General features: G+C 40.3%; 1 protein-coding gene across 1 annotated transcript; it reads right to left on the bottom strand.

Annotated features, from left to right (window-relative positions):
* Positions 1–3,899: 3,899 nt before the first annotated feature.
* LOC118007435 (40S ribosomal protein S26-like) lies at positions 3,900–4,303 on the bottom strand. Its single transcript, XM_035000479.1, has one exon. The coding sequence runs from the start codon at positions 4,278–4,280 to the stop codon at positions 3,981–3,983; it is 300 nt and encodes a 99-aa protein (XP_034856370.1). The 5' UTR covers positions 4,281–4,303; the 3' UTR covers positions 3,900–3,980.
* Positions 4,304–25,569: the final 21,266 nt, after the last annotated feature.

The following is a 25,569-nucleotide window of genomic DNA, read 5'->3' as shown; positions in this document are numbered from 1 at the left end:
TATTCAGTTCCAAAAGATAATGAACCAACACTGAATTCTGCAGCAAAAATCACTGTGACCCTGTCTGAAGATTATTCATGTGCAAGAGCAATAGAAAGGCATTCTGAGAGATGGAAGAAATCAGAGAGCAAATTACCAATGTGCTGTTCTTGAAAAGATAAATCAATAAAATATTTGTAACTTACTGAGAACTGCATTGAAATTAAAAACTCACGAGTGAGAAAGCTGGAAATAATTAAAAAAAAAATAGCAGTGAGAAACAAAGCCCATAAAACACAGAGGTAAAGCTAGATAGTTATTACAACTGTAGGATTATTGAAAAATAGAAATCCAATGGAAGAAATAGTAAATAATATCTTTAAATTATTTCAGAATTTTCTTACAAAAGCTAGGATGTCAGGGAGGTATGATAAAGATTGTTCATTGCTTGGTAAAATCCATTCAGGCCACATACCACACAAATGGAGGCTGGGCCCATAGTGGCCATCATGGTTATATGATACCTAGATCTTAAGGGTTTCTGTGGCCATGTGACTCATCTTTTTGTAAAAGAAGGAGAGCAGAAGTGATAGATTCCACTCGCAGTCTGGAACTTAAGACATCAGGCATGCCCTTTCAGACAAGGAAATGATCCAGCTTTGACCATGAAGATGGCAACAATGCCCAAGGGCATGGGGAAGATGCGTTGGAAGGAACTTGGGTTCCTCATTAAGTGATGAGCACGGCTGTTCCTCTGACCTGGTCCATTCACACATAATCTGTTATATGAGTGAGAAATAAACTTTTTTCTTAAGCCATTTGTCATGAGGGCTTTTTGTTGTAATGTATTAGTTTATCCTGACATATAAAGGTCATGAGAAAGGAAGGAAAAAATGCATAAAACAATGCACAAAACTATTCATGTGGATAAAAGGTATAGTCTAAACATGTAATTTATTACAACAATCAGATCATCTTATACATATTGCTGTGCAATTTGATTTTTATAAGAAACAGACAGTATTTTTTGGTCATTATTCCATGCCAGTATATGAAGAGTTATATATGATTCGTAATTTTTTTTTAAGATTTATTTATTTATTTGAGAGAGAGAGAGGGAGAGGGAGAGAAAGGGAACAGGGGGAGGGGCAGAGGGAGAGACAGGATCCTGAAGCAGACTCCCCACTGAGCATGGAGCTGGACACAGGGCTCGATCCCAGGACCCTGAGATCAAGGCCTGAGCCGAAATCAAGAGCTGGCTGCTTAACTGACTGAGCCACCCAAGCACTGCAATTTGTAACCTTCAAATAGTACACTATAGTTCGGTGGTTCCCTGATGTATTTAATTCTACTTTCCTCTATTTGAGCATTGCATTTTTCCTCTAATATTTGGCTACTACATGTAATTCTATAGTGAAATGTCTCACACGCATGAGTGAGAATTTCTGTAGAATAGATATTCTAGAGTTCTAGAGTGGAATTTTTGGTTTAAGAGTATACACTTACGGGATCCCAAAATTGAACTCTGGAGACTGGCAAGAGTCAGAGGCAAGTGTTCGAGGCAGTTCTCCTTGCAGCCCGCCATTTGCCCTACTGATATTTACAGTTGACTTGAGTCAATAGCTGGTGTAACTCAAGATTTTTCTCTCTTGGTTTGGTTGGGGCCAAGTGGTGTTTTTGGCGGACTCAGCCCTACTTCCGGTCCTGTTGGCTGTAGGCTCCTAAGTGAATGCTGCACCTTCCATCAGTTTCCTCAGTGAATTGTCCCCCAGCCTCTGTGGCAGGGCCATTTCATCTTGCTATGGTGGTCTCCATGACTAGTCTGGTGATTATTAACTTAGTGACACACCACTTTGGACTTGAGAGTGGATTGAGAAGGCCAAGCCTTCTGCTGGAGAATGCTGTCCCCCTAGTCTGCTGTGGTAACACCCCTGGTGGGGTTGGAAAGCAGCCTGGGAAATTCTCTCTGGATTTCTAAATAGGTGTGGGGCAATAACTCCCCTCCCAGGAATGGCAAAGCAGGCCACTCATCTGATCATTTTAACCCATACCTCTTCCTTTCTCTCCCTCCCTCCCTCCCTCACACATTCCTACCTGGAGAGGGCAAGTTTCCTTTCATGTTCCCTGAGCATTATCTTCCCACTTCCAGATTCCTGCTAGGCCTTACTAGAGGTCAGGTAGACCTCCTCTAGATTAGAAAAGATCTCCAACTTTGGTGGTTATTATGCTAAAAGAGGGAGGTGAAGGAATTTGAGAAATACTTAGCAAGACATTATCCTGACTTGCCAAACTATTCTCTGTTTGACAAGCTTTACATTTCCTTAATCTTGCTTTTTAAACAAGTGTGAATGTTGTCCTGGGCAGAAAGACACTTAGGGAGGAAAAAGGCTAAAGTCTTGTGTTTGGAAAGGCATAAGAAGAAAGCACATTAAAAATCATATACATATTGTATATATATCTCTGATTTCAGCTTGAGAGATCCTGCTAATGTATTCTAAAAATGTTTTTCTATTTTAGAGTCCCTTTTATAGTATGTGCGTCTCTTTTTCCGTGCTTTTGTCAAACCATCGAATTATCATTTTTTCTCTTTCTTCCTTTCTTTCCTTTTTGTCAATCTGATAGAGAAAACATATCTAACTTCTTTTAGTTTTTATTTTTTATTCCTAAAAAGGCTGTCACTTAATTTTTTTGTTATTTTTCTTTCTTTCTTCTGTTAATGGCATGTGAATATCCCTTCCTAATTTCCAACTGGGTTATTTTGCTTTTCTCATTGATGCAAATTTCTTATTGATTATGTGAGGCTGTTAAACATGTCAACACTCACGGCAGTGCCTAATACATAGCAAGCATGCAATATGGGTTGTGTTGGGGAAATCCAATGAAAACCCAAATCTCCCTACACAGAAAACCTCTCCATAAAGGTAGTAGAGAAAGGAAACAATTTTGTTCTTGAAGAAGCATCAAGCTGGAATGTAAGGCAGGCACATCACAGGCAATCCACTAAGAGACTGCACAAACAGAAAGGAATCTCTTATACAGGAAACCCTTATACAGCCAAGCAGATTCAAGCCATTCTGTACATATTCTCAAGATAAACAACAACTGGACTGAAGAGCGCCATTTGTCACACACAGTTTATCCTGGATTCACCTGGTAATTGCAGTGATCATCAGGGCTAGCTAATCGGCTTTATCCAGAGCTTATCCAAGCTTTATGACAAGAGGTAGTTTTGCAACTTGGAGCAAGGTGCCTACTAAAGGTAGGTGCTAGCCTCCCAAGGAAATAGGGAGATGGTGGTGCTCTCTCCCTTGATGATTACATTTCAAATAGATGGTTCCCAGGTCCTTGAGAAAGCCAGTCTTGGATCATAAAGCTGACAAAAGGCCTATCTAGTTTTCAAAAAGATTTATATATATATTTCAAAGAGATGAGAAAGTACCCTACAATTACAAGTATTCTAAAGTCAATGCTCTAAGAAAAAAAGAGGGGAAGAAAATCTATTTTCAACAGGGAGCATTAAGCTCCTTACTTTTAATTTGTTTTTGTCCTTAGGGTTGATGATAATATATTGTTGCTATTTGAATGTTGTTTTATATTAGGAATATTACATTTTACTTTACTATATACTCAGTGAGAACAAATTAAAACAAAACAGAAACAAAACTCAAAACTCAAAAATGCTGGCCTTGGAGGCCTTTCCCAGTCTGGGCACTGTTATCGCTCAGATCTCATCTGGATGACTCTCCTGGGTTACTCCCCTCGGGCCGCAGGGGAATATATGCCCGGACTCTGTTCTGGCTCGTCTCTGCCTGAAACACCATCTCCCAGATATGTATAGTTTTATTCCTTGTCATTTTTAATTTTTTTATTTATTTTTTAATTTTTGATGTGTAATTGCCATTTATTTTTTTTCTGGAGAGCAGCTTTTCTTCAGTCCTTAAGGACTTAGCTCCTTACATGGGCTTTGGTGGAGGTCGTGGGGCAGCACCCGCAGCTCTAAATCAGGGTGGGGGTGTTCGGTCCTTCCGTGCTTCACGAGAGCGATTCCTGACTACCTTGCTGTGAATGGCACAACTCACACAATAATGTAGTTTCACATACAGCTTGGGAAGCACATAGGCGTCGAAGACACTCGCTTCGGAAATGTCCCTGCCGGCGGCGGCCTCTACTATGTTCCGAATAATGAACTTCTTAATGGCCTTATCCTTGGGCACACAACGGGCGCAGCTGGTGCAGCGAATAGGCTGCGCGTGGCCGCGGCCCTTTTTGGCACGACCATTATTCCTTCTTTTCTTGGTCATCTTGGTAGCGAGACCCGAGAGAGTCCTTGTTATTTTTTAAATGACACTTTCTTATTGAAGGTGACCTTGACTGCTCTATTGAAAATATAGATGGGATGCCTGGATGGCTCAGTCGGTTAAGCGCCTGCCTTCTGCTCAGGTTGTGATCTCAGAGTCCTGGGATAGAGTTCCTCATCAGGCTCCTTGCTCGCGGGAAGTCTGCTTCTCCCTCCTCTCCCTCTTCCTGTTGCTCTCCCTGCTTGTGCTCTCTCCCTCTCTCTGACAAATAAATAAATAAATACAATCTTAAAAAAAAAAAAAAAAGAAAATGATATATTCCCACTGGTCCCACCTCTCCCACCTAGAACTCCTCATTCCTCTCCTTGCTTTATTGTTACCTATAACATTTAACACCTTTTAATAGACTAGAAACTTGATTATTTATTTGGTTTGTTGTCTTGTCTCTTCCCTCTCATTAGAAAGTAGTGTTAGGGATACACAGGATTTTGCCTATTTTGTTCACTGCTCTGTCTCCAGGGCTGAGTAAGGAATGATGAAAAAATTAATAAATACACATTGACATTTTCATTGATTTTTCATTATGTATACAGGGTGTTTCATATGGAAACATTTTCACTGTTATGCAGCCAAGTCTATGTTATGCAGCCAAGTCTATCAATCTTTTCTTTTATGGTGTCTCAGTTTCATGTCTTAGAAAAGGTTTTCCAACATAGTAAGATCTCCCATCATAAGAAAGAAAAAGGGCTGTCATGGAAAACTGGCAAAAATCTGAATGACGTCTGATGATTAGTTAATGGTTGCATACCAGCATTTTGGTAATTAGTTTTGACTAATGTACCATGGCGATATCAGATGTTAATAGTAGAGAAAATTAGGTGAGGGATTTACAGTTTAGGGGAGTCCTCTGTATTATGTTTACATCTTTTCTGTAAATTTACAATTACTCTAAAAAGTTTATTTAAAAATGTATCTTTTCTTTGATCATGTTTATAGTTTCGATTTTAGTTTTAGATTTTAAGACCACCCTGGAATAACTTTCTTGTTGTTCTTATATTGTGTAAAGTAGAAGACATTTTTCTCTTTCTCTTTTGGATAGTCAGTTGTTACTGTTTGAAATGCTGCTACATAACATATATTCAGTAAGGGAAGTATACTCGTTTTCTAAAAATGTTTAAACTCTTCTCATATATTTATTCTTCCAGATTAATTTTATAATTGGGTCATCAAGTTGTATAAAAATTCCCATTGTTATTTTGATTGAGATTACATATGTACAGGATAGATATTTTTGGTAAAATCTTACTGCATTAAATTAATATACTTAATAGCCCTTATATATGCAAAGCTATTATAATCAATAATAAAAAAAGGATATGCAAAGTACATGAACAAGTAAGTTAACTGATGAGAAATAGAAAGATCCATGGCATACAAAACTTATATAAGAGATTTCAAGCTGAAGAATCATCAATAAAATATAAATTAAAAAAGCGTCAGCACCGGTTTTTTTTTTTCCCAAGTATGAGCAATAATGCCTGGCTCTTGCAAAGATGTAGTTAAATCGGGTCTCATATATTGTTGGCAGGAAAGTAAATTTTGTAGAATCTTTCTGGAAAACAAATTGGTAATTTCTTTCAAATTCTCAACATTTTGAATACTCATTTATCAAATATATCTACTTCTGAAGATCCCTCAAAGGAAATAATCACGGAAAATATAAATTGTAAAAACATCTCCCACAATACTGCTTTCTAATAGTGAAAATAACCAGTTTTACATTAGGTCATGGTTGAATAAAATATGTTATATATGTACAGTGGAATCTCTCTCTCTATATATATACAGGTCCATATACCATGATAAGCTGACTATACCATACTTAGTAGGAGTGCCATGAGGTTTATTCATATATGAGGGAGAAACAGCATACATAGATTTTTCATGGACTGAAATAAGGACAGATTTTTTAAAAAGGTAAATTTGCCTATGGTCTCTAGAACAGAATCTCTTTTGCCCCCTTGGGTAAGCTGAATGACTGAAAGCTATCAAAGAGGACCATTTGTCTTTGAGCAAGCTGACAGTTACCAGGAAAGACAATTTTAATTATTTGTGGCTTCTCTAAGAAACCTTGTGATTCAGACATAGGGTATAAATGATGTATTTGGATCTGTTGGCTGTTGGTGTCCTTCCATTGACACCAGCACTTCAGTTAGTTCGGCCAGGTCTATACCACTCCCTGTTATGATGTCTCAGCCTCCCCTTTAAGTCAACCTCTGATTCCAGTGATCTCGAGCTGACTGAGAGAACTTTGGTTCTTTTTCAATGCACCACGATCAAGGGGAGGTTGTGTTGGGATAACAACTACTTGGCAACAGTCAAGCATCTGGGTATCAAATAGTAGAGAAGCAAGGAGTATAGGGACAACAACAGAAATGTTGGAACCCACTTCATAGCCAATATTCTAGCTGGGCTATGACTACCTAGAGAGTAGTAGAGAGTAGTTCCATGGGTTAGTTTGGTCAATCTTAGATAACCAGTGTCTTTTTTTTAGTTGACTGATTGAGTTCCTTTCCTTGAAATGTTCACCCAGTCACAATAACACCTATGATTAATTGTACAGACCCTGTATTGACTGGCCAATAAGTGGTCAAGAACACATGGATTAAACAGGACTTCTTTAATTAATGAGTTTATGCTGGTCTGGCCCCTAGAGTTTGAGCCATTTTATTTCCTATCTAGTTGGTAATCAGAAATCTACTTCAGCTCATATATTTTTGTTCATGAATTCCTATCCATAGTAGAATTTTTTTTTTTTTTGTAATCTGGGGAAATTAAAAATCTCAGATTCCTTTTTTGAATTAATATGTTGTGCTCTTAATTCATGATGAGGAACAGGGGTAGGTGATAGGTGGGTGGTAGTGGTAGTTCAATTGTGTATGCTAAGCATGAGAGGGCCATCTGTTAATGCAAGAGTATTCCTCAGGGTACACAATGAGGGGACATAAATGTATTGTTTATGATAACAGGTCAGTATCAATTCCTCTCTGGACCTAATTAGCCTCATTGTGGAGGACCATTACTTTAGGTGAAATTAAATAGATCATTAGCTCATGTACTAATTTCTAAACAGCTTTTTCATAAAATAACTTAACTATAGCCATTCTTTTTTTTTGGTTAAGATTTTATTTATTTGAGAGAGACATAGCGAGAGAGGGAACACAAGCAGGGGGAGTGGGAGAGGGAGAAGCAGGCTTCCTGCTGAGTAGGGAGCCCAATGTGGGGCTCGATCCCAGGACTCTGGGATCATGACCTGAGCTGAAGGCAGACACTTAATGACTGAGCCACCCAGGCACCCCAAACTATAGCCATTCTTATTTCTGATGCTTCTTAAGTTCCTTTGAAGCTCAGGGAGATATTAGTACCAGCAATTAGTAATACAGGACTAAGGTCCAATTAAAATATATCAGGGTTCATAATATTCCTGTGTTGAATTTTTCTTAAGATTTATTTATTTATTTTAGAGAGAGAGGAAAAGAAGAGCACGAGTTCGGGGAGGGGCCCAGGGAGAGGGAGAGAGAATCTCAAGCAGACTCTGTGCTGAGTGTGGAGCCTGAAGTAGGGCTCCACCTCACCACCCGGAGATCATGCATGACCTGAGCAGAAACAAGAATCGACTGCTTAATTGACTGAGCCATCCAGGCATGCCTGAATTTTTTTTTAAAGATCTTATTTACTTATTTATTTTAGAGAGAGAGGGAGTGAGCACACAAGAGGGCTTGGAGGAGCAGAGGGAGAGGTACAAGCAAACTCAGGGCTCAGCACGGAGCCACACTCGGGGCTTGATCCCACGACCCTGAGATCATGACCTGAGCTGAAATCAGGAGTCAGATGTTTAACCGACTGAATCACACAGGCTCCCCTACACTACCCCCCCCATGCTGAATATTTAAGGGAATGTAATGATTAGTTTTGGGGTGAAAAATAGTGCCATTTGGATTTCTGGGTAGGGCTGTAAGATTCTTACTAGAGAGATCTGGGGCTGAATGACAAAATCCAGCAGTTGGAAAAGTTGGCAGCCACTGATTGGGAAAGGTGAATTAAGGAATTCAAAGTCTTTACAGGAACAAAGACAATGAAGATGACAGCAGAAAAAAACTAGGGGAAAGAATCATAACACTCTATCTTGAACCAACATAAAGTTAAGGGGCAGGCAGTAAGAGAAGACAAATTAAATGTAAGTTCTTTGTCCTAAGCATGCACTTTGATTTAAAAGTCTTTGGATGAAACTGTCTACAAGCCATTTCTTATTTTAGTGAACCGTGGAGTTTGACGCCTGGAGAGAAGAGATACCCAGGTTGTAGGATTCTGAACAGTATTTATATCAGGAAACAAGAATCCACAGTTGTATGACTTGCAGCATAATCTCAGGATCTGTGGTTAAAAAAAGCAAAAAACAACCTGAAGTGGTCCCTTTAAGGCAGACTTTTATTTCTCTTTCAATCTATCCTCCCTCCTTATTTGGTATCATTCAGGGGTATATCTGGGGATACTTAGAAGTACAGTTTGCACCTCTTGGACATATGACTGTGATATTAATTTTTATTAGAACCTTGAAAGGTCAGAATTGAGCAAGGTAGAATGAATCAGAGGTTGAGTCAATATGAGTCGCCTAGGTTTTTTTCTGTAATAATTACATATGGTGAGAGTTTAAGGGAATTTTGCGGTGTAAATCATAGTTTCTTTAGGGTAGAGTTAAAACTTTAAGCTGAAATAGATTAAGCTCTTTTGAAGTTTTGACAGTTTTGTTTTTTTAAAAAATTATCACACAGTAAAACTGACTTCTTTTCTTATTGTGTATAGTTCTACGAATTTTGACATAGGTATAGATTCATGAAATCATCATCACAATCAGGATGCAGGACAGTTCTGCCACTCCAAAACATTCCCTCACAGTCTCCCTTTATAGTCACATCTCTAACCCACCTCACCCCTGGCAACCACTATACTTCTGTCTTTTTGAAAATGTCATATAAGTGGAATCATACAAAATGTAACCTTTAGAATTGCCTTAACTCAGCATAATGCCTTTGAGATTCATTGAAGTTATGTGTCAACAGTCCATTCCTTTTTCTTGCTGAGCAGCATTCCATAGTATGGATGTACCAGGGTTTATCTATTCACCTACTGAAGGACATTTGGATCATGTCTAGTCTGGGGCGATTATGAATGAAGTTGCTATAGAAATTTATACATAGGTATATTTCTTATTAGAAACCAGAGGAAAGGCTATCTTTGTTATAAGGTGGCAAAGAACTTGGCTGAATTTTGTTGCATTTTGTGAAAAGTAGAACTTGTAAATGATGAACTTGAGTATTTAGCTAAGGAGATTTCTAAGCAAAGTGTTGAAAGCATGGTACGGTTTCTCTTTGCTGGAGAGAGATACATTGAAGAAGGAATTGTTAAGCAAAAATGAATCAAAATATGAAGATTTGGTAAATTCTCAAGTTATCCACATTGCAAAATGTCAGAAAGCATGTTCTGCAAAGACCCTCAAGGGTGTGGTAGACACCCATTGCTAAAGAGATTACAGGTATGACTCATTGATTCAGTCAACCATCTCGGCAGGAGCCAGGAATAGAGATGTGGTTATCCAGGCAAGATCTGCAGAGGACTCTGTTTTCTGATGGTTTGGACCCCTGTTGCATTGGAGACCAACAAGGGTTTTGCAAATGTTATATGGGCAGAAATGCTGCTGGTTCAGACTGAAGGGGAAAGAGACCAGATGAAATAAAGGGAGGCGGATGCTGGATTTCTGGGATTCTACAAGAGAGGCCATTAGAGCTATTTGTGAACATTTTATCCATCAAGAAAAGGGAAGAATGCCCCTGAAGGTGGTTTAGAGGTCAGCAAGGTGGCCTCTGCCACCACAGGTACAGAGGGAACAGGCCTGGGGGGGGGAGGCGGGAGGCCACCTCCTAGGTTTCAGAGGGTGAGGCATCTCCTCAGTTTCATCAGACCAGGCTGCCACTACCCAGGGATGAGGGGAAAGGTTGCTACTATAGTGCTTTCAGACATCAGAGCCACCTTGGCCTGGAGGACAAAGCACTGAGCCAAAGGGAATTATTCTCAAGACTTAAAAAAAAAAAAAATCTAATGGGATTTGCCTTGCTAAGTTTTGCACTTGGGACCTGTGAGTCCTTGCTTTTCTCTGATTTCTCCCCTTTGGAATGGGAGTATCTACCTTATGCTTGTCCAACCATTGTATATTAGAGACAGATAATTTGTTGTCTAGTTTCACAGATTTCAAGCTGGGGAGGAATTTTGCCTCAGGATGAATTATACTTCAAGTCTTATTTAGATGGAATTTTTGACTCAGAGTTGATTCTGGAATGGATTAAGACTTTGGAGGCTAGTGGGATGGGGTGAATGCATTTTGTATGTAAGAAGGACAAGAATTTTGGGGGCCAGCTATGGGCTGAATCATGATCCCCCAAATTTGTACATTGAAGTCCTAACCCCCAGTGCATCGGAGTGTGACTGTATTTAGAGGTAAAGAGGTAATTAAGTTAAAATGAGAGCATTAGGGTGGACCCTAATCCAATAGGACTGGTGTCCTTTTTTTTAAAAGATTTTATTTATTTATTTGAGACAGAGAGAATGAGAGAGAGAGAGCACATGAGAGGGGGGAGGGTCAGAGGGAGAAACAGGCTCCCTACCGAGCAGGGAGCCCGATGCGGGACTCGATCCAGGGACTCCAGGATCATGACCTGAGCCGAAAGCAGTCGCTTAACCAACTGAGCCACCCAGGCGCCCGACTGGTGTCCTTTTTAAGAGGAGGAAATTTAGACCCAGACAGGTGTAGAGGGGAGGCCACGTGAAGACACAGGGAGAAAATGGCCATCTACAAGCTAAGGAGAGAGGCTTCAGAAGAAACCATCCCTGCTGATGCCTTGATCTCAGACTTCAAGTCACCAGAATTGTGAGAAAATATTTTTGTTGCTTAAGCCACCCAATCTGTTGTATTTTGTGATGTCAGTCCTAGCAAACAAATACAGTAAGTTTTCATTACTCTAGGATAAATACCCAAGAGTGGGACTGGTAGGTCATATGTTAAGAGTATGTTTTACTATATAAGAAACTGCCAAACTATTTTCCAGAGTGGTTGTACCATCTTGCTTTCTCACCAGCATTGTATGAGAGTTCAAGTTGCTCTGTCCTCTGCCTTCCACTTTGTATTGTCAGTATTTTTAAGAATTTAGTCATTCTAATAATAAGTGTGTTATGGTATCTTATTATGATTTTAATTTGCATTTCTCTAATGGCTAATGATGTTGAACATCTTTTCATGTGTTTATCCTTATATCTTCCTTAGTAAATGTTCAGTTTTTTTGCCAATTCTTAAATTGAGTTGTTTTTGTATTGTTGGGTCTTGAGAATTATTTATACATTCTACATGCAATTCTTTTGTCAGATATATGATTTGGAAATATTTCTCCCAGACCATACCTTGTTTTCCTGCTTTTTTAAAAAGGACTTTCTTTCTTTCTCCCTTTCTTTCTTTCTTTCTTTCTTTCAAGAGCAGGTGTGCAAGTGGGGGGGAGGGGCAGAGGGAGAGAGAATCTCAAGCAGACTCTGCACTGAGCGTGGAGCTTGATACAGGGCTTGATCCCACAGCCCTGAGATTATGACCTGAGCCAAAATCAAGAGTTGGAGGCTTAACCCACTGAGCCACCCAGGTACCCTGTTTTAAGGGACTTTTGAAGCACAAAAATTTTTAATTTCGATGAAGTCCTGAGCTCTTGGACAGAGCTGTTACAATTTCTTTGGGTTGGAATTAGCCAGGAGTAAAATTTACATTCCACATTTGGTTAGAGAGTTCAGCTATCAAAGTTTTACTTGCTCACACATTATCTGCCTTCTGCCTGACACACACACATACAAAATTGTTTTAATCTTCCACACTAGGTTGATGCTATAACATAGCAAATTGTAAAACTAAAACTATCTCCTCGGTAATGTACATTAAATTGCACTCAAATTTAATCAGTAATATCACCAGCTTTTCCATCCGTTTGGCTTCATATCAGATTACTTTTTAAATGACTTCTTTGACAACAGATGATGTTGACTGGGTGTCCTCTTTCCTCGGCTACCACAAGCTTTTCTATTTTCTAATGCTGGTGCTCATTTTATTTTGAAGGAGCAATATCCTGATGGAATGCTTACGTACTCTAGGGCAAAGCAGATGGCTAGTGCCATGCTTGGGGAAGGTGTGCACTCATATTTCATATTCCCTTGCAGAAATATTTTCCTTCTTGCCTCTGAATTTCCATTTAATATGTTTCTGTGGATATATTTCACATGTGGCAAAGACTCCTTCTAGAATGAGTTCACATTCTTATTCTCTCTCTTGCTCTCTGTGTTCTTGATTCTTTTTTTTTTTTTTAAAGATTTTATTTATTTATTTGAGACAGAGAGAATGAGAGACAGAGAGCATGAGAGGGAGGAGGGTCAGAGGGACAAGCAGACTCCCTGCCGAGCAGGGAGCCCGATGCGGGACTCGATTCCGGGACTCCAGGATCATGACCTGAGCCGAAGGCAGTCGCTTAACCAACTGAGCCACCCAGGCGCCCTGTGTTCTTGATTCTTCCCCCTTAAGCTCACTTAGATATTATGGTGAGCAGTGACCAAGATTTTTTTTTCTTTTTATTGAGAGAAAATTTGGTAATTAGCATGAGATGAAATCACATGATCTAAAGTGCTGTTTGTTATATAGGAAGCATCTTTCTAGGAGATATAGTAAAATAATTTACTTATGTCCCTTATGTAGCATATAGGCAATCACCATATCATTTAAATAGAACTTCATGTTGTTCTACCCAGAACACATTCTAGGATTTGCTCTATTTCCCATGGTGGTTGGACTAGAGGCTGTTGTTGAGATCAAATGCTGTTGTTTTTCTTTACAGGATGAAGAATGGTAAATAAACCTCTTAATTTAGGTAACCATATAATTAATTCCATGAGGTAGCATAATAACAAGGTTAAGATTTGAGGGTTAGTCTCTTTGAGACTCAGAGTGCTATTTTCCTTCCATATAAACAAGCACCCACCTCCCTCACAAATGGTCTTCATGAGATGGCATTTCACTAACTCCTGTATTTACAAGAATCCCCTTAGGATATCAGAACTAGTTGGTTCCCTTGAGATTGCCTTATCCTACCTCCTCATTATAGCTCATTTTATAATAACAATAGATATCTAATACCCAGAGGTACTAAATACTCCTTTGACCAGGGTTATACAGCTTGCTCTGCTTAAGCAGTTGTGGAACTCAGCTCCCCTGGTTCCTGGTCCCTTTATTCACAGGGTGAATTGCAAACTGCCACTCTCATAATTAAAAAAAAAAAAAATGCCTTTTTTCCCCTCCAATAGTTAAGCAAATTCTGCTCTAAGAGACTTGACTATTGTATAAAGAAGAAAAACTTAAATTTGCCAAACTGATGTTATTTCCGTCCCTCTGCTGATTTAGTCTCTTTAAATAACTCTAATCTCTTTCAGGTAAATGTTCAACCTTTCAGATTTCTTCCTCTCTTCCTGCTTCTCACAGTAAAGCACCTGGATTTTAGTGGGGGTGAAGGAGGGCCTTACATGGGCTGAGGTGGCCGGGGCAAGAAGCCCAGGAGTTGTGTGCAGGAGCCCTTAGATGGCCATCCTCACAGCAGAGGCAGGTCTGTTTTTTTGTGGGAATTCACAGTGACTGGATAGACAAAATCTGACTTGAATATGCCTCCCTGGATGAGTCTAACTGAAAAGCAAGGGAGGAGTGCCCTGAAGGCTGGGCCTCCTGTGAAGTTTCTCAAGGAAAGGAGATCGCCATCACAATCAAATTTTGATCTACATTATTTAGCCCAGTGAAAGCCCTTTTTACAAGGGGGCATGCATCCTTAGGAGGATTAAAAGAGAGTTCTCCTTTAAAGGAGGGAGCATTGGAACGACAATCCTTTTTAAAGTGACAGGGCTTCCACGATGAAAACGTGGTTTTAGAATTTTCCTTTCTCTTTTCTTGTTGGGATTTTGGGGGTCTGAGAGCTGCTGCGAAAACCCTGGCTTTGTGGGTTTCTGTTCCTACATATTGGCAGGCCTTGATAAGGTCTCCAACAGCAGTGGCTTTAGCTCTTACTCTTTTCATAGTATCCTGGCAGTCTTTACTAGCATTCTCAAAGGCCAGTCGAAGCAGTAAGATATCAGCAGCCTGATTATGATTGACCTGTCTCCTTATTGCCCGTCGTAGTTTACCAATGAACTCTATAAAGGGCTCCTGTGGTCCCTGCTTGATTCTAGCAAATGAGCCCTGTGTCGCATCATTTTCAGGGATGCGTTCCCAGACTCTCTTTGCGCAGAGAGAAGTTTGGTCATATCCTTGTGGATCAAAATTGAGCTGCTGGTCTATTGCGGAATATTGTCCTCGGCCCTGTTCCGGCCATCTGATTTTGGGTAGCCTGTTGCTCACATAAATCGTCAAATTCTGATCGCCAAATAAGACATTGAGGAGCTTCAGGGGCTGTTTTACAGAGAGTTTGCCAATCCCATGGTGACATGGCATAACGGTCTGCAAGAGAACGATAAGGCCTTGTGAAAATGGGCTCGCGGCACCATTTTCTCGGCATTGAAGGCAAGTGGTTTGTAAATACGTTGTTGTTGTTGTCCCATTATGATGGGGAAAGCTAAGAGTTCTGTGAGCACTGCCTCCGAAAGGCAACTTTTTAGTAAAGGTTGCTGCTCAGGGTGGGGCTAAGCTGCGGCTGAGGAACTTGGCGGGGGGGGGGGGGGGGGGGGGGGGGGGGGGGGGAGGGGGGTAGCTCTATCTTGCTGGGATGGGGAGTTAACGGAGGCGGGTAACTGAGGGAGCGGGGAGCATGGGGGCAAAGGGTTCTCGGTTTCTTTTGGAACGCTAAGTGCATCTTCAATATGCAATGGCCTCAAAGCATACCTCAGTAGCCCCCACAATGTAAGGGAGGCGAGATGTACCCTCTTTCCTTGCTCGTGGCTCCGTTTTAAATTTTTTCCAACTCTTTCCCATACTGCTAAATCTAAAGGTCCTTGATCTGGGAACCAGGGGTTACGTTCAATACTAGTCTTTAACAAACCCCGAAGTTGGCCCTCCGATACGGAGGCCCCGCTCCCCCTAAGGAGCTGCTTAAGAACCTTAATGTATTGCTTTTGTTCAGCGGAGAAATGCTGACCCAGGACAGAGCCGGGAAACCCAAGCCCGAAAGTTCCCTCGAACTGGGCAAGCCCAAGCAGGCTTCCGGATGACTTACTGCGCTCAGTCCTTTCCTTGTTTCCGAGGGGTCCGCCCACCGCCACAAGTTCCTCACACAGGGCACCACTTGGCCGGTTTGGCTGGCAAACCCCAAGGTGGCAAATGAAAAGATTACTCCAGACACCTTAGTAGGAGAAAGGAGAGGCCTGGGGACCAGACGCTCTAGTGGCGAAAGGCCTCGCTCGAGCCAAGCTTTGTCTCCACTCCTTTTGGGGTCTTAGCAATACACCACGTGCAGGCGCAAAGCGAGGAGGGAAGTGTAACCTTAATGGTCAAGACAAAATATGTGGGGCGGTGTGTGACAAGGGCGAGGAGGCAAGGGGTTCGTTAAGTATGTGACCACCACAGGTGCCTCTTTTTCTTCAGAATTTAAACATTTACTTCCTAGATGAGAACCTTGAGCCGCAGTAAGAATCTGGCTGCTTTTAGCCAAGAAATTTCAAAAGAGGCTCAGCGTTCTGGGCACTCCTCCTTTGCTTTTCAGTTCCTCTCATCCAGGGAGGCATATACAAGTCAGATTTTGTCTATCCAGGCACTGTGAATTCCCACAGTTTTTGTGCCTTTTTTTTTTGGAAATCTGGGTTCTTTGTGGACATTACTTGGACACCAGCTACTAAAGCTCGTGTTTCTCAGCCATTTGCCTCTTGTCACGGAAGCATCTTTGCCCAAATCCCACCGCCCTCTCAGCCTCTTTGTGGCCCTGTACTGGGGTTCCTGGGAACTTCTGGATCCACTGCAGGCTGCTCGAAAGCCATGTGGAACTCGGGCCATCAGCGTTGGTCCCGTCCCTGCACCCATGCCATGGGATGAGGCTACAAACTGCACGTGGTGCTTCCCCTGGAGGCTTGAAGCTATTCCAGTCAGTCTACGAGGCCAGAGAAGTGGGCCGCTGGACAGATTTCCCCATGCTCATTTGAGTGCTCTTACCATAACTCTCTCATAAACCCCATGAGGGTTTGTAGTTAATCACATTTCCCTGCTGTTTCCCTTTCTCCTTTCCATGTCTCCTGGACTGGAAGGCTGGGCTAACACCCTTTCATTATAGCCAATGCTTTCCCTTACAGCGTATCCCAAGCCTAAAAATAACCCTCTTCTATATGTCAATAATTCAAACCTACTTTTTATTTCCTTCAAATTCCTGCTGTGATAATCCTCATCTTCCTGGGGCCTCTGGAATAACAAGGGGGATGTTACGGGCCAGGAAAAGCCAAAGAAAACAACTTGATGTATTTATAAAAATAGTATTCCCGCTTCAGTGAGTTAGTCAGTTATTTCACTAGTATTTATTGATTTCTTGCCATGTGTCAGATATTAGGAAAGTAGGAAAAAAAGACACAGTGTGTGGTGAAAGGGAGAGGAAACAGCTAAGGACAATACCAGATAACTGCCTAAATGGGATCTTATAAAAAGGACACTGAAGATAGGAAAAGTTTATGTGAATCGCCTTAAGGGAATCAGAGGAGACTTCTTGGAGGAGGTGACAGTTCTATTAATACGCTTCCTTGGATGTTTGCCATTGGTAGCAAGAGGATGAGAGAGTGTTGTAGATCCATTCAAACTTATTCCTTAACAACAATAGTAATGATCGAACAGTAGACAATAGTAGTTTACATTATATAACCTCTACCAGCAACAAAATGATACAAAAGTGATTTGCACAACACAAAGACCAGATCTTTCTGATTTGTAGGACTGCATATATCCTTTAGGTCAGTATTACTCCAAAAATATAAGACAAAGAGACATTCATTCATTCATTCATTCATTCCATAACTATTGAGAGCCTACTACATGCTAGGTACAGAAGGTCCTGAATGAAGTGGAAAGACACAGTCCCATCTTAGTCTCAGTGAGCTTGCAGTCTAGAGAGGGGAAGTGGTAAACAAATCAATGAAAAAGATGAATCCAGGTATTGATATGTATGCAGAAAGTGAAACAGGATGGTGTGCTACAATGTGTTGGGGGTGGGCAGCGATGTATATAATTTAAACTTGATTTCAAAAATAGTAATAACATTACTAGAACCTAAATATGCTATTTAAAGGAATATATGTATGGGATGGGAAGAATGAAATCAAAGGGCCAGAGCATGTTTGTCCAGGGGAAAATTTCACTTTCTTTTTTTTTTTTTTTAATTTTATTTATTTATTTGAGACAGAGAGCATGAGAGGGAGGAGGGTCAGAGGGAGAAGCAGACTCCCTGCCGAGCAGGGAGCCCGATGCGGGACTCGATCCCGGGACTCCAGGATCATGACCTGAGCCGAAGGCAGTCGCTTAACCAACTGAGCCACCCAGGCGCCTGAAAATTTCACTTTCTGACACTAGCATTTATCTTGAAACTCCGAGGTTTCTTTCTTTTTAATGGATTCTATGGGGAAACCCAGTGGCAACTTTAGCAAAACAACAGCTTGAGTCTGCAGTTTTGTAATAATGGGAGAACCTCCTCATGGGAGAGGGCAAACTCTACAGCGGATCCTTGTCTCTCTTGGGAAATTTCTTTCCCTGATGTTGATTTCAGGGGGATGCGTATTTCCCTTTCCCTGTTCTGCAAAGTGTGGGCATAAATAATTCCCTTAATTCCTTTTTGAACAGCAGGGAAGATCATGGCTTAATATTTATAGCAGTCTTTACTTACGGTGGGGGAACGATGAAACAAGAGATTCAACATGGACAGCAACATGCAGTAAGAAATTCAGGCTGTCTCCAGAGTTTTTCTCACCACATCCCTGAAAGGGCTCCTGTCCTGCTTGGCTATGAGGTGCCCCTCCCCTTGGCTTCCAGATCTCCTCTGTGGGTTAGCAGTAGCTCTTTCTTGCATGCCTTCTGGGTATGCCTTCAAACCTGCCCGACTTCGAGAAGTGCTGGGCTTAGACAGCAACAGCAAGACATATGGAGAAATAGAAGTCCCATCTCTTTCTGTCCCAAATGTGCTTCACAGATTCTGGTTTCCTCTCCCAGGCTTTGTCCTTTCCTAGACTGACACTCCCTGAAGGGAAACTCCACCATCTCCCCAGCCACCTGCAGCAGTGTTGTCGTATGTGGTTAAAAAAAAAATCATATGCGAGTTACCACAATTTAACATTTTCCCAAGATACGAAGAGTAACAAGGATTTGCTTGTAACCATGCCTGAAAAGTACTGTAGACACTCAATTATTATTTTATTTTTTTAAACAGAGATATAGTTAATATACCATAAAACCCACTCTTTTAAAGTGTATGATTCAGTATTTTTTAGTATATTCAAATTGCTGCGCAATCATCACTGCCATCTAATTGCAGAGCATTTTCTTCACCCTAGAAAGGAACTCATTAATATATGCATTCATAGTCACGCTCCCTGTCCCCCACCCCTGCAACCACTAGTCTACCTTCTGTCTTCGCAGATTTACCTATCCTGCACATTTCATATAAATGGATTTCGGAGGAGGTCACTGAGAGGGCCTGACCGCCCGTTGACCCTGGAGCTGAACCGGGGCAAGGGGAGGCTCCTAACCCCTCCCCGGCCCTTGGAATATACGTTCCGCCTACTCTTCCTGCCCTGGAGCCCACTCACCTTGATAGAGTGAAGTGCTGTTGAGAGGGGCTTCTGGACTGCAGGTTGACTAGTGAGCAGGACAGGGCAATGGGGGGCTTCTCACCCCTTCCTTTGTCCTTGGAATGGGCACTCCGCTTAGCTTCCGCACAGAAGAAGCTGCCCCAAGGATACAGCCCTGGGATAGTAGAGTATTGTTGCGACCCTGTCAAGGGTATACAGGGCTTCATCCTGTTGAGGCCCCTCTCTAACCTTTAAAGATTCTCCTGGGCACATGGACAGATCTACTCATCTTGCGGCCGCTCAAGACAAGCTTTGAAAGTAAGTTCCCTTGCTTGGGAAACGGCCACCTTCCAATCAGGAGTGGCTTGTTCTTTCTTTGGTCTCTCCTTGCCCTGTGTCAGTGTTCTGGGGCTGGTTTGAGATTTCACCGCTTCTGTGGATGGAATCATACAATCAGTATGTGTCCTTTTGTGTCTGGCTTCTTTCATGTGGCATAATATTTTCATCCATGATATAGTGTGTTTCAGGGGCTTTTTTTTTTCTGAATAGTATTCCATTGTATGGCTGTACATTTGCGTATACATTTTGAAAAATCCGTTCATCCCCTGATGGACATTTGGGTTGTTTACACTTGTTTGCTATTATGGATAATGTTGCCGTGAGCATGCATGTGTCCGTTTTTGTGTGCACATTCGTTTTCAATTCTCTTGAGTGTGTATCTGTTCTGATGAGTGGAATTCTTGGGTCATATCCTAACTATGCACAACTTTTTGAGGAACTGCTAAATTGTTTTCCAATGTGGCTGTACCATTTGACATTCCTACCAGCAGCATCTGAGGGTTCTGATTTCTCTACATTCTTACCAACTCTTGTTATGGTCCATCTTTTTGATTATAGGCACGCTAGTGGATATGAAGTGGCATCTTATTGTAGTTTTGATTTGCATTTGCAAGTAACGGGATGTCGAGCTTCTTTTCATATGTTTATTGGCCATTTTTATACCTTCTTTGGAGAAATGTCCATTCAGATCCTTTGCCAATTTTTAAATTGGGTTATTTGTTTTTAAATTTCTGAGTTGTAATAATTCTTTATATATTCTGGTTACTAGACTTTTATCAGATACATGATTGGCAAATATTTCTCTCATTCTGTGCGTTGTCATTTCACTTTCTTGATAGTGCCTTCTGAAGCACAAAGATCTTAATTTTGATGAAGTCCCATTTCTCTACTTTTTCTCCTTTGGTTGCTTGTGTTTTAGGTGTCATACGTAAGAAACTACTGCCTAATCCCAGGTCACAAAGATTTACATTTATGTTTCCTTCTAAGAGTTTTTAAAAACTAAGGAATGGTTTCTCTTGGACAAAGAAAGAGAGGACGAAATTTCCATACAGAGGAATGGCAGGTAAAAGTCACAGAATTGTGAGTGGCTTTGATGATTTTTATTAGGCTGAGGTAGCTGGGGCATAGCATACAATTTTCTCACGTAGTGTTTAATTTTTGTACAAACTGGCATTTTTACCTACTATCAGCAATATGTGTTTTTTATTTTATAATGTGTTTTAAGAGGCCTGGACAGACTGCTTTTTTGAACACAAAGTGTTAATATACTAGCTTAATGTTGCCTGCACCCCGGTTAGTTCTACCACATATGTTGCCAATAATAATGAGGGAGAAAAAACCCAGAGGAAGAGTTCATTTAATTTTTATTGATCGTCTTATATCTCAAGAATTTCATCAAGCAAAGTGACAACATACATAGAAAGTCTGTGCTGAGAGTCTTAGCTGAGTGAACAAGAATGAATCAGCATAGTAAATAAAACGTTCTTTTTTTTCCTTCTCCTTCTTGGCCTGCTACCTCAAGGTCATTGTTAAAAAACACAAGTACTCTGGAGTCGTGGTTGTTAAACCTGGCTGCACAGTAGAAACATCTGGGGAGATTTTTGAAAATACAGATCCTTAAGCCCCATTCCAGGCCTAGTGAATCAGAATGTCAAGTTTTTTGTTTTTTTAAAAACATACCTGGTGATTCTCATACTCAGCCAGGTTTGGGGGCCATCGATTGCCTTGCTCTACAACTGTCCAGCTTATGTCGATGGCGCTTCAAGCCAAGTCAATCAATCCAAATAAGAATAAATGAATATTATTTTCTAGGAAAATACTACACTGTGTCAGAAATATTTTCTTAATCAATTAGCAAAGGTGCAGGAGAAGGGAATTTAGAGAGTTAATGAAGCAAGTCCATTTCATTCACTTGGCTGCAAAGCAAGGAAGCCACAATCACAATGTTATCTACAGAAATCAGTCTCTCAGAAGTCCATAAATTTATGAGGATTGCAGTTAATGATCATAACTCAATAATGAAATCAGCCATAACACTGAGACTCTTTACAAGATTAAGAAAACATACATTTGTTTGGACTCTGAGCATATTATATTTTATTGAATAGGCTGAAGTCAATGGATGAGTAATCAGGAATCAGTTCTATTTTTCTCCCATTACTGCCTTCAGACATTCTCTGATAAATTTCCCTTCTCTACCCCCTGGACAGAAACTCTGGTAGGAGTCTTAGCTTTTCAATCACCATTAAGGGCATGAAAAAGTCCAGTTTACATACAGTTCAGATTCTCTCTTCTCAGCTTGGTCTGACCTGTGATGTAGGGGGCTTCGTGGGGTGGAGGCAGGGGGAGTGTAGGGAGGGAAGTTTGGTCAGTTTTATCCTTAATTACCAATGGTTCCTGCTTCTAGCTTCTTTAAGGTAGGGGTAGGGGGTCAGGGAACTCTAGGTAAATTGATAAATGTTTTAATCTTGTAGCTATTTATTATAAAATATTTCAGAAAAAAGGCATGAAGAAAATTTCAGCACCTATGTACCAGCTTAAGAAATAACAACATTACCATCATAGGCCCACACACCCTCTTTTGAAACCCTTGGGGTAAGATGTGTTTTAAAATTCAGATTATTTAAAAAAAAATAAAATTCAGATTATTTCAAATTTTGGAAACACTAATACTGTCTAAATACCACATATAATATAACACTTCCAGTGAGGTCTGGGCTGTACCCCTAGTTAAATATTAATATTTCCACAACCTAAATGTTTGGCTATTTAGCCAAAGTGGGGTAACTTCAGACTATAAATTCTCATGTCAGTTCAGGTCAGGTTTGTGTGTGTGTGTTTTCTCCAAATGAGTTTGGGATTTTGCAATTGCAGTAAAGGCTCTGGGTCTATAAAATGAAAGCACTCTATGTGTTCCTCTCTGATCCCCTTTCCCTTCATTGCAACTGGAGATGTCTCTCACCCTGAATTAGAAGTTTCTAATTCTCCGGCATTCCTTTACAACTTCACTATATATGTTTGTCTCCTACATATTGTTTTGTGTTTCAATAATTGGAGAGGCAAGTTTTCACATGACATGTGTTATTATTATCTGGCACTTGTCCCCTATCATGCGCAGGGTCCAAATGCAGGCTCTTTAGTTTGTTTTGCTTCTCTCCCCCATCCTTCCCAGTTTTATTGAGATATAATTGCTATGTAACATTGCGTTAGTTTTAGGTGTACAACATAATGATTTGATAGATGTATATATTGAAAAATGATTACCTCACTAAGTTTAGTTAGCATCTATCACCTGACATAGTTACACATATTTTTTTCTTGTGATGAGAACTTTCAAGGTTTACTGTCTTAGCAATTTTCAGATATCAGTGCAGTATTGTTAACTATAGTCACCATGCTGTACATTACAGCCTCAGAACTTGTTTATGTTATAACTGAAAGTGTGTACCTTTTGACCACCTTCACTCATTTCCCCCACCCCTCTCCCCTTACGGCTGACAGCCACCAATCTGTTTTCTGTGCCCATGAGTTTGGTTTTTTAGTTTCCACACATGAGATCATACAACATTTGTCTCTCGCTCTCTGACTTATTTCACTTAGCTTCATGCCCTCAAGGTTCTTCAGTTTTGTGGGGTACGTTTGTCGGTGCTCTTCAGGTAACCTCCTTGAGGAATTTACCAATGCGTTCTTCTATTTCAAGGGAGATGATTTCTCTGATCTCATGCACCCTCACCTTCTTACCCCTGATCTGGATCATTCTAGAGACATGATGTGGTTTTCTTATTTTTAACGATTCCCGGGGGTTCAAATGGCAACGCTCTTCTTCAGCTTATACTGGTAGTGGCTTATTTACTCACCAATATTTACTGAGTGTGACAAGTCAGCTGTTTCCTGGTTGGATGGCTGGAGAAGAGGATAGATATTTGGCTAAACTTAAAATTATCCAGATAATATTCAAAACAACAAATGTTGTATGATCTCATGATTTTTATCATTTTATTTTATTTTTAAAGATTTTATTTATTTATTTGAGAGAAAGCAAAAGTGAGAGAGATCACAAGTGAGAGAGATCACAGAAGGAGAGGGAGAAGCATACTTGCTGCTGAGTGGAGAGTTCCGTGCCAGGCTCGATCCCAGGACCCTGGGATCATGACCTGAGCCAAAGGCAGTTGCTTAACCTACTGAGCCACCCAGGTGCCCCTCTTATATAATTTCTATATCGTGTTTATTGATGTTAATTTACATAGAGCAAAATTCATCCTTTAAAAAATGTAGAGTTCTATGAATCTTGGCAGATGAGAATCACGTAACCACCACCATCAAGAAATAGAAATGCCCATCATCTTAAAAAGTTCACTCGTGTCCATGAATAGTTAATCCCTTCCTACACTCCCAGGCTCTGCCAACCACTGATTTTATTTCTGTCCCTGTAGTTTGTCTTTTCTAGAATGTCATATGAAGAAAATTATATACTATTTAGCCTTTGTGTCTGTCTTCTTTCATTTAGCATAATGCTTTTGAGATTCATCCATGTTGATGATGTATCCTACTTTTTGTTGTTGAGTTGTTGCTGAGTAATAGGATTGTACTGTATTTATTCATTTACCGGGGATGGACATTTGAGTTATATCTGGTTTGGGGCAATTGTGAATAAAGATTCTATAAACAGTGGTGTGTATGTCTTTGTGTGAACATATACTTTTTCATTCTTCTTGAGTAGTACTTAGTAGTATTAGAATTCTAATTGCTTCACATCTTCACCAGTACTTGGTGTTATGAATTTAAAAAATTTTAGCCATTCCTGTAGATTTGTAGTGTTATTTCATTGAGCCTTTAATTTACATTTCTCTAATGTCTACTAGTGTGAAAAACTTTCTTTGGTGACATGTTCAATTTTTCTGTATGTTTAAAAATATTGAGCTTTTTTTACTTTCATATTTTTGGTGGCCACCTCTTTTCCCCATCCTCTGCTAAAAGTGAAATGGTTCTTCTACTGCATCTGTCCTTGGAAGGACCCTTTGGAAGTTAGTTTACTTGGTTGCCTTACAATTTCAGCTTTCTAATAAGCTCAAGAAGAGTTATGACTTTGTAGACTATTGGATTTTTCTCACTCTGAGGGCAGGAGTATTGTACTGTTGTGGCTTTGTATATCCAAAGCAGGAGTAGCACCCTCTCATGTCATATTTGCTTTAAATAACCCGGTTGGTTCTAAAACCTAACATTATGGTAAGGTACTCCAAAATACGTAACAAGATATATATTTTTTTAATTTAGCAGGTGTCTTCAGACTGTCAGTCCGTGTGTTTTAACAGTAAAAAATGGTACCTGTGACGCGATGTTTACAAAAGTAATTGTTGATCATGGCAATGAAAAAGTTTAAGCATACCTCTTTATGTCAAATTCTGTTTTTAAGTAGACTCTCAGGGCCACAAACTCAAATATCAACATAAATGAATAAAATGGGCAAGGTGTAAGAGATTAGGGAGTAGTAGAAAGCATGCCAGATTATAGAGTTCATATTCCAAGTAAAGGTACTTAAATTATTAAAAAAAAAATATCGTAGGGCAACAAAACATGCATGTTGGTCAAATGTGCCTTATTTTTTTTTTAAAGATTTTATTTATTTATTTGACAGAGAGAGACACAGCAAGAGAGGGAACACAAGCAGGGGGAGTGGCAGAGGGAGAAGCAGGCTTCCCGCCGAGCAGGGAGCCCGATGCGGGGTTCGATTCCCAGGACCCTGGGATCATGACCTGAGCCGAAGGCAGATGCTTAACGACTGAGCCACCCAGGCACCCCTCAAATGTGCCTTATTAGCCATCCATCTTCTACTTCAGATCTAGACAATATGTTTTAAAAGGAATTCAAAGTTCTTTTGCCTCTTTGGATTCATTGAACCATTTATTTTTGTTTTCCTGTATTAATACAGCACTGAGGTATTTCCAGATTCTACTAATGAGGAGCAATCTCTTTTATTTATTTATGTAGTCATTTAATACATGTTGAGCTGCTAGATACAACATTAAAGCTTAGAAATTAAACTACAAAAATAGGAAAATAATTGAGATGGAAAAGCTGTTGCAGAACT

Source organism: Mirounga leonina, unplaced genomic scaffold (assembly GCF_011800145.1).
Source record: "Mirounga leonina isolate KUSES-001 unplaced genomic scaffold, KU_Mleo_1.0 Mir_125, whole genome shotgun sequence".
NCBI classification, from domain to species: domain Eukaryota; kingdom Metazoa; phylum Chordata; class Mammalia; order Carnivora; family Phocidae; genus Mirounga; species Mirounga leonina.
Note: the sequence above shows the minus strand (reverse complement) of the source record. Positions and strands in the feature narration are given on the sequence as shown.

What these genes read in the sequence shown, in the direction of transcription:
- LOC118007435 (XM_035000479.1), bottom strand. Translation starts at nt 4,280, where the DNA reads ATGACCAAGAAAAGAAGGAATAATGGTCGTGCCAAAAAGGGCCGCGGC.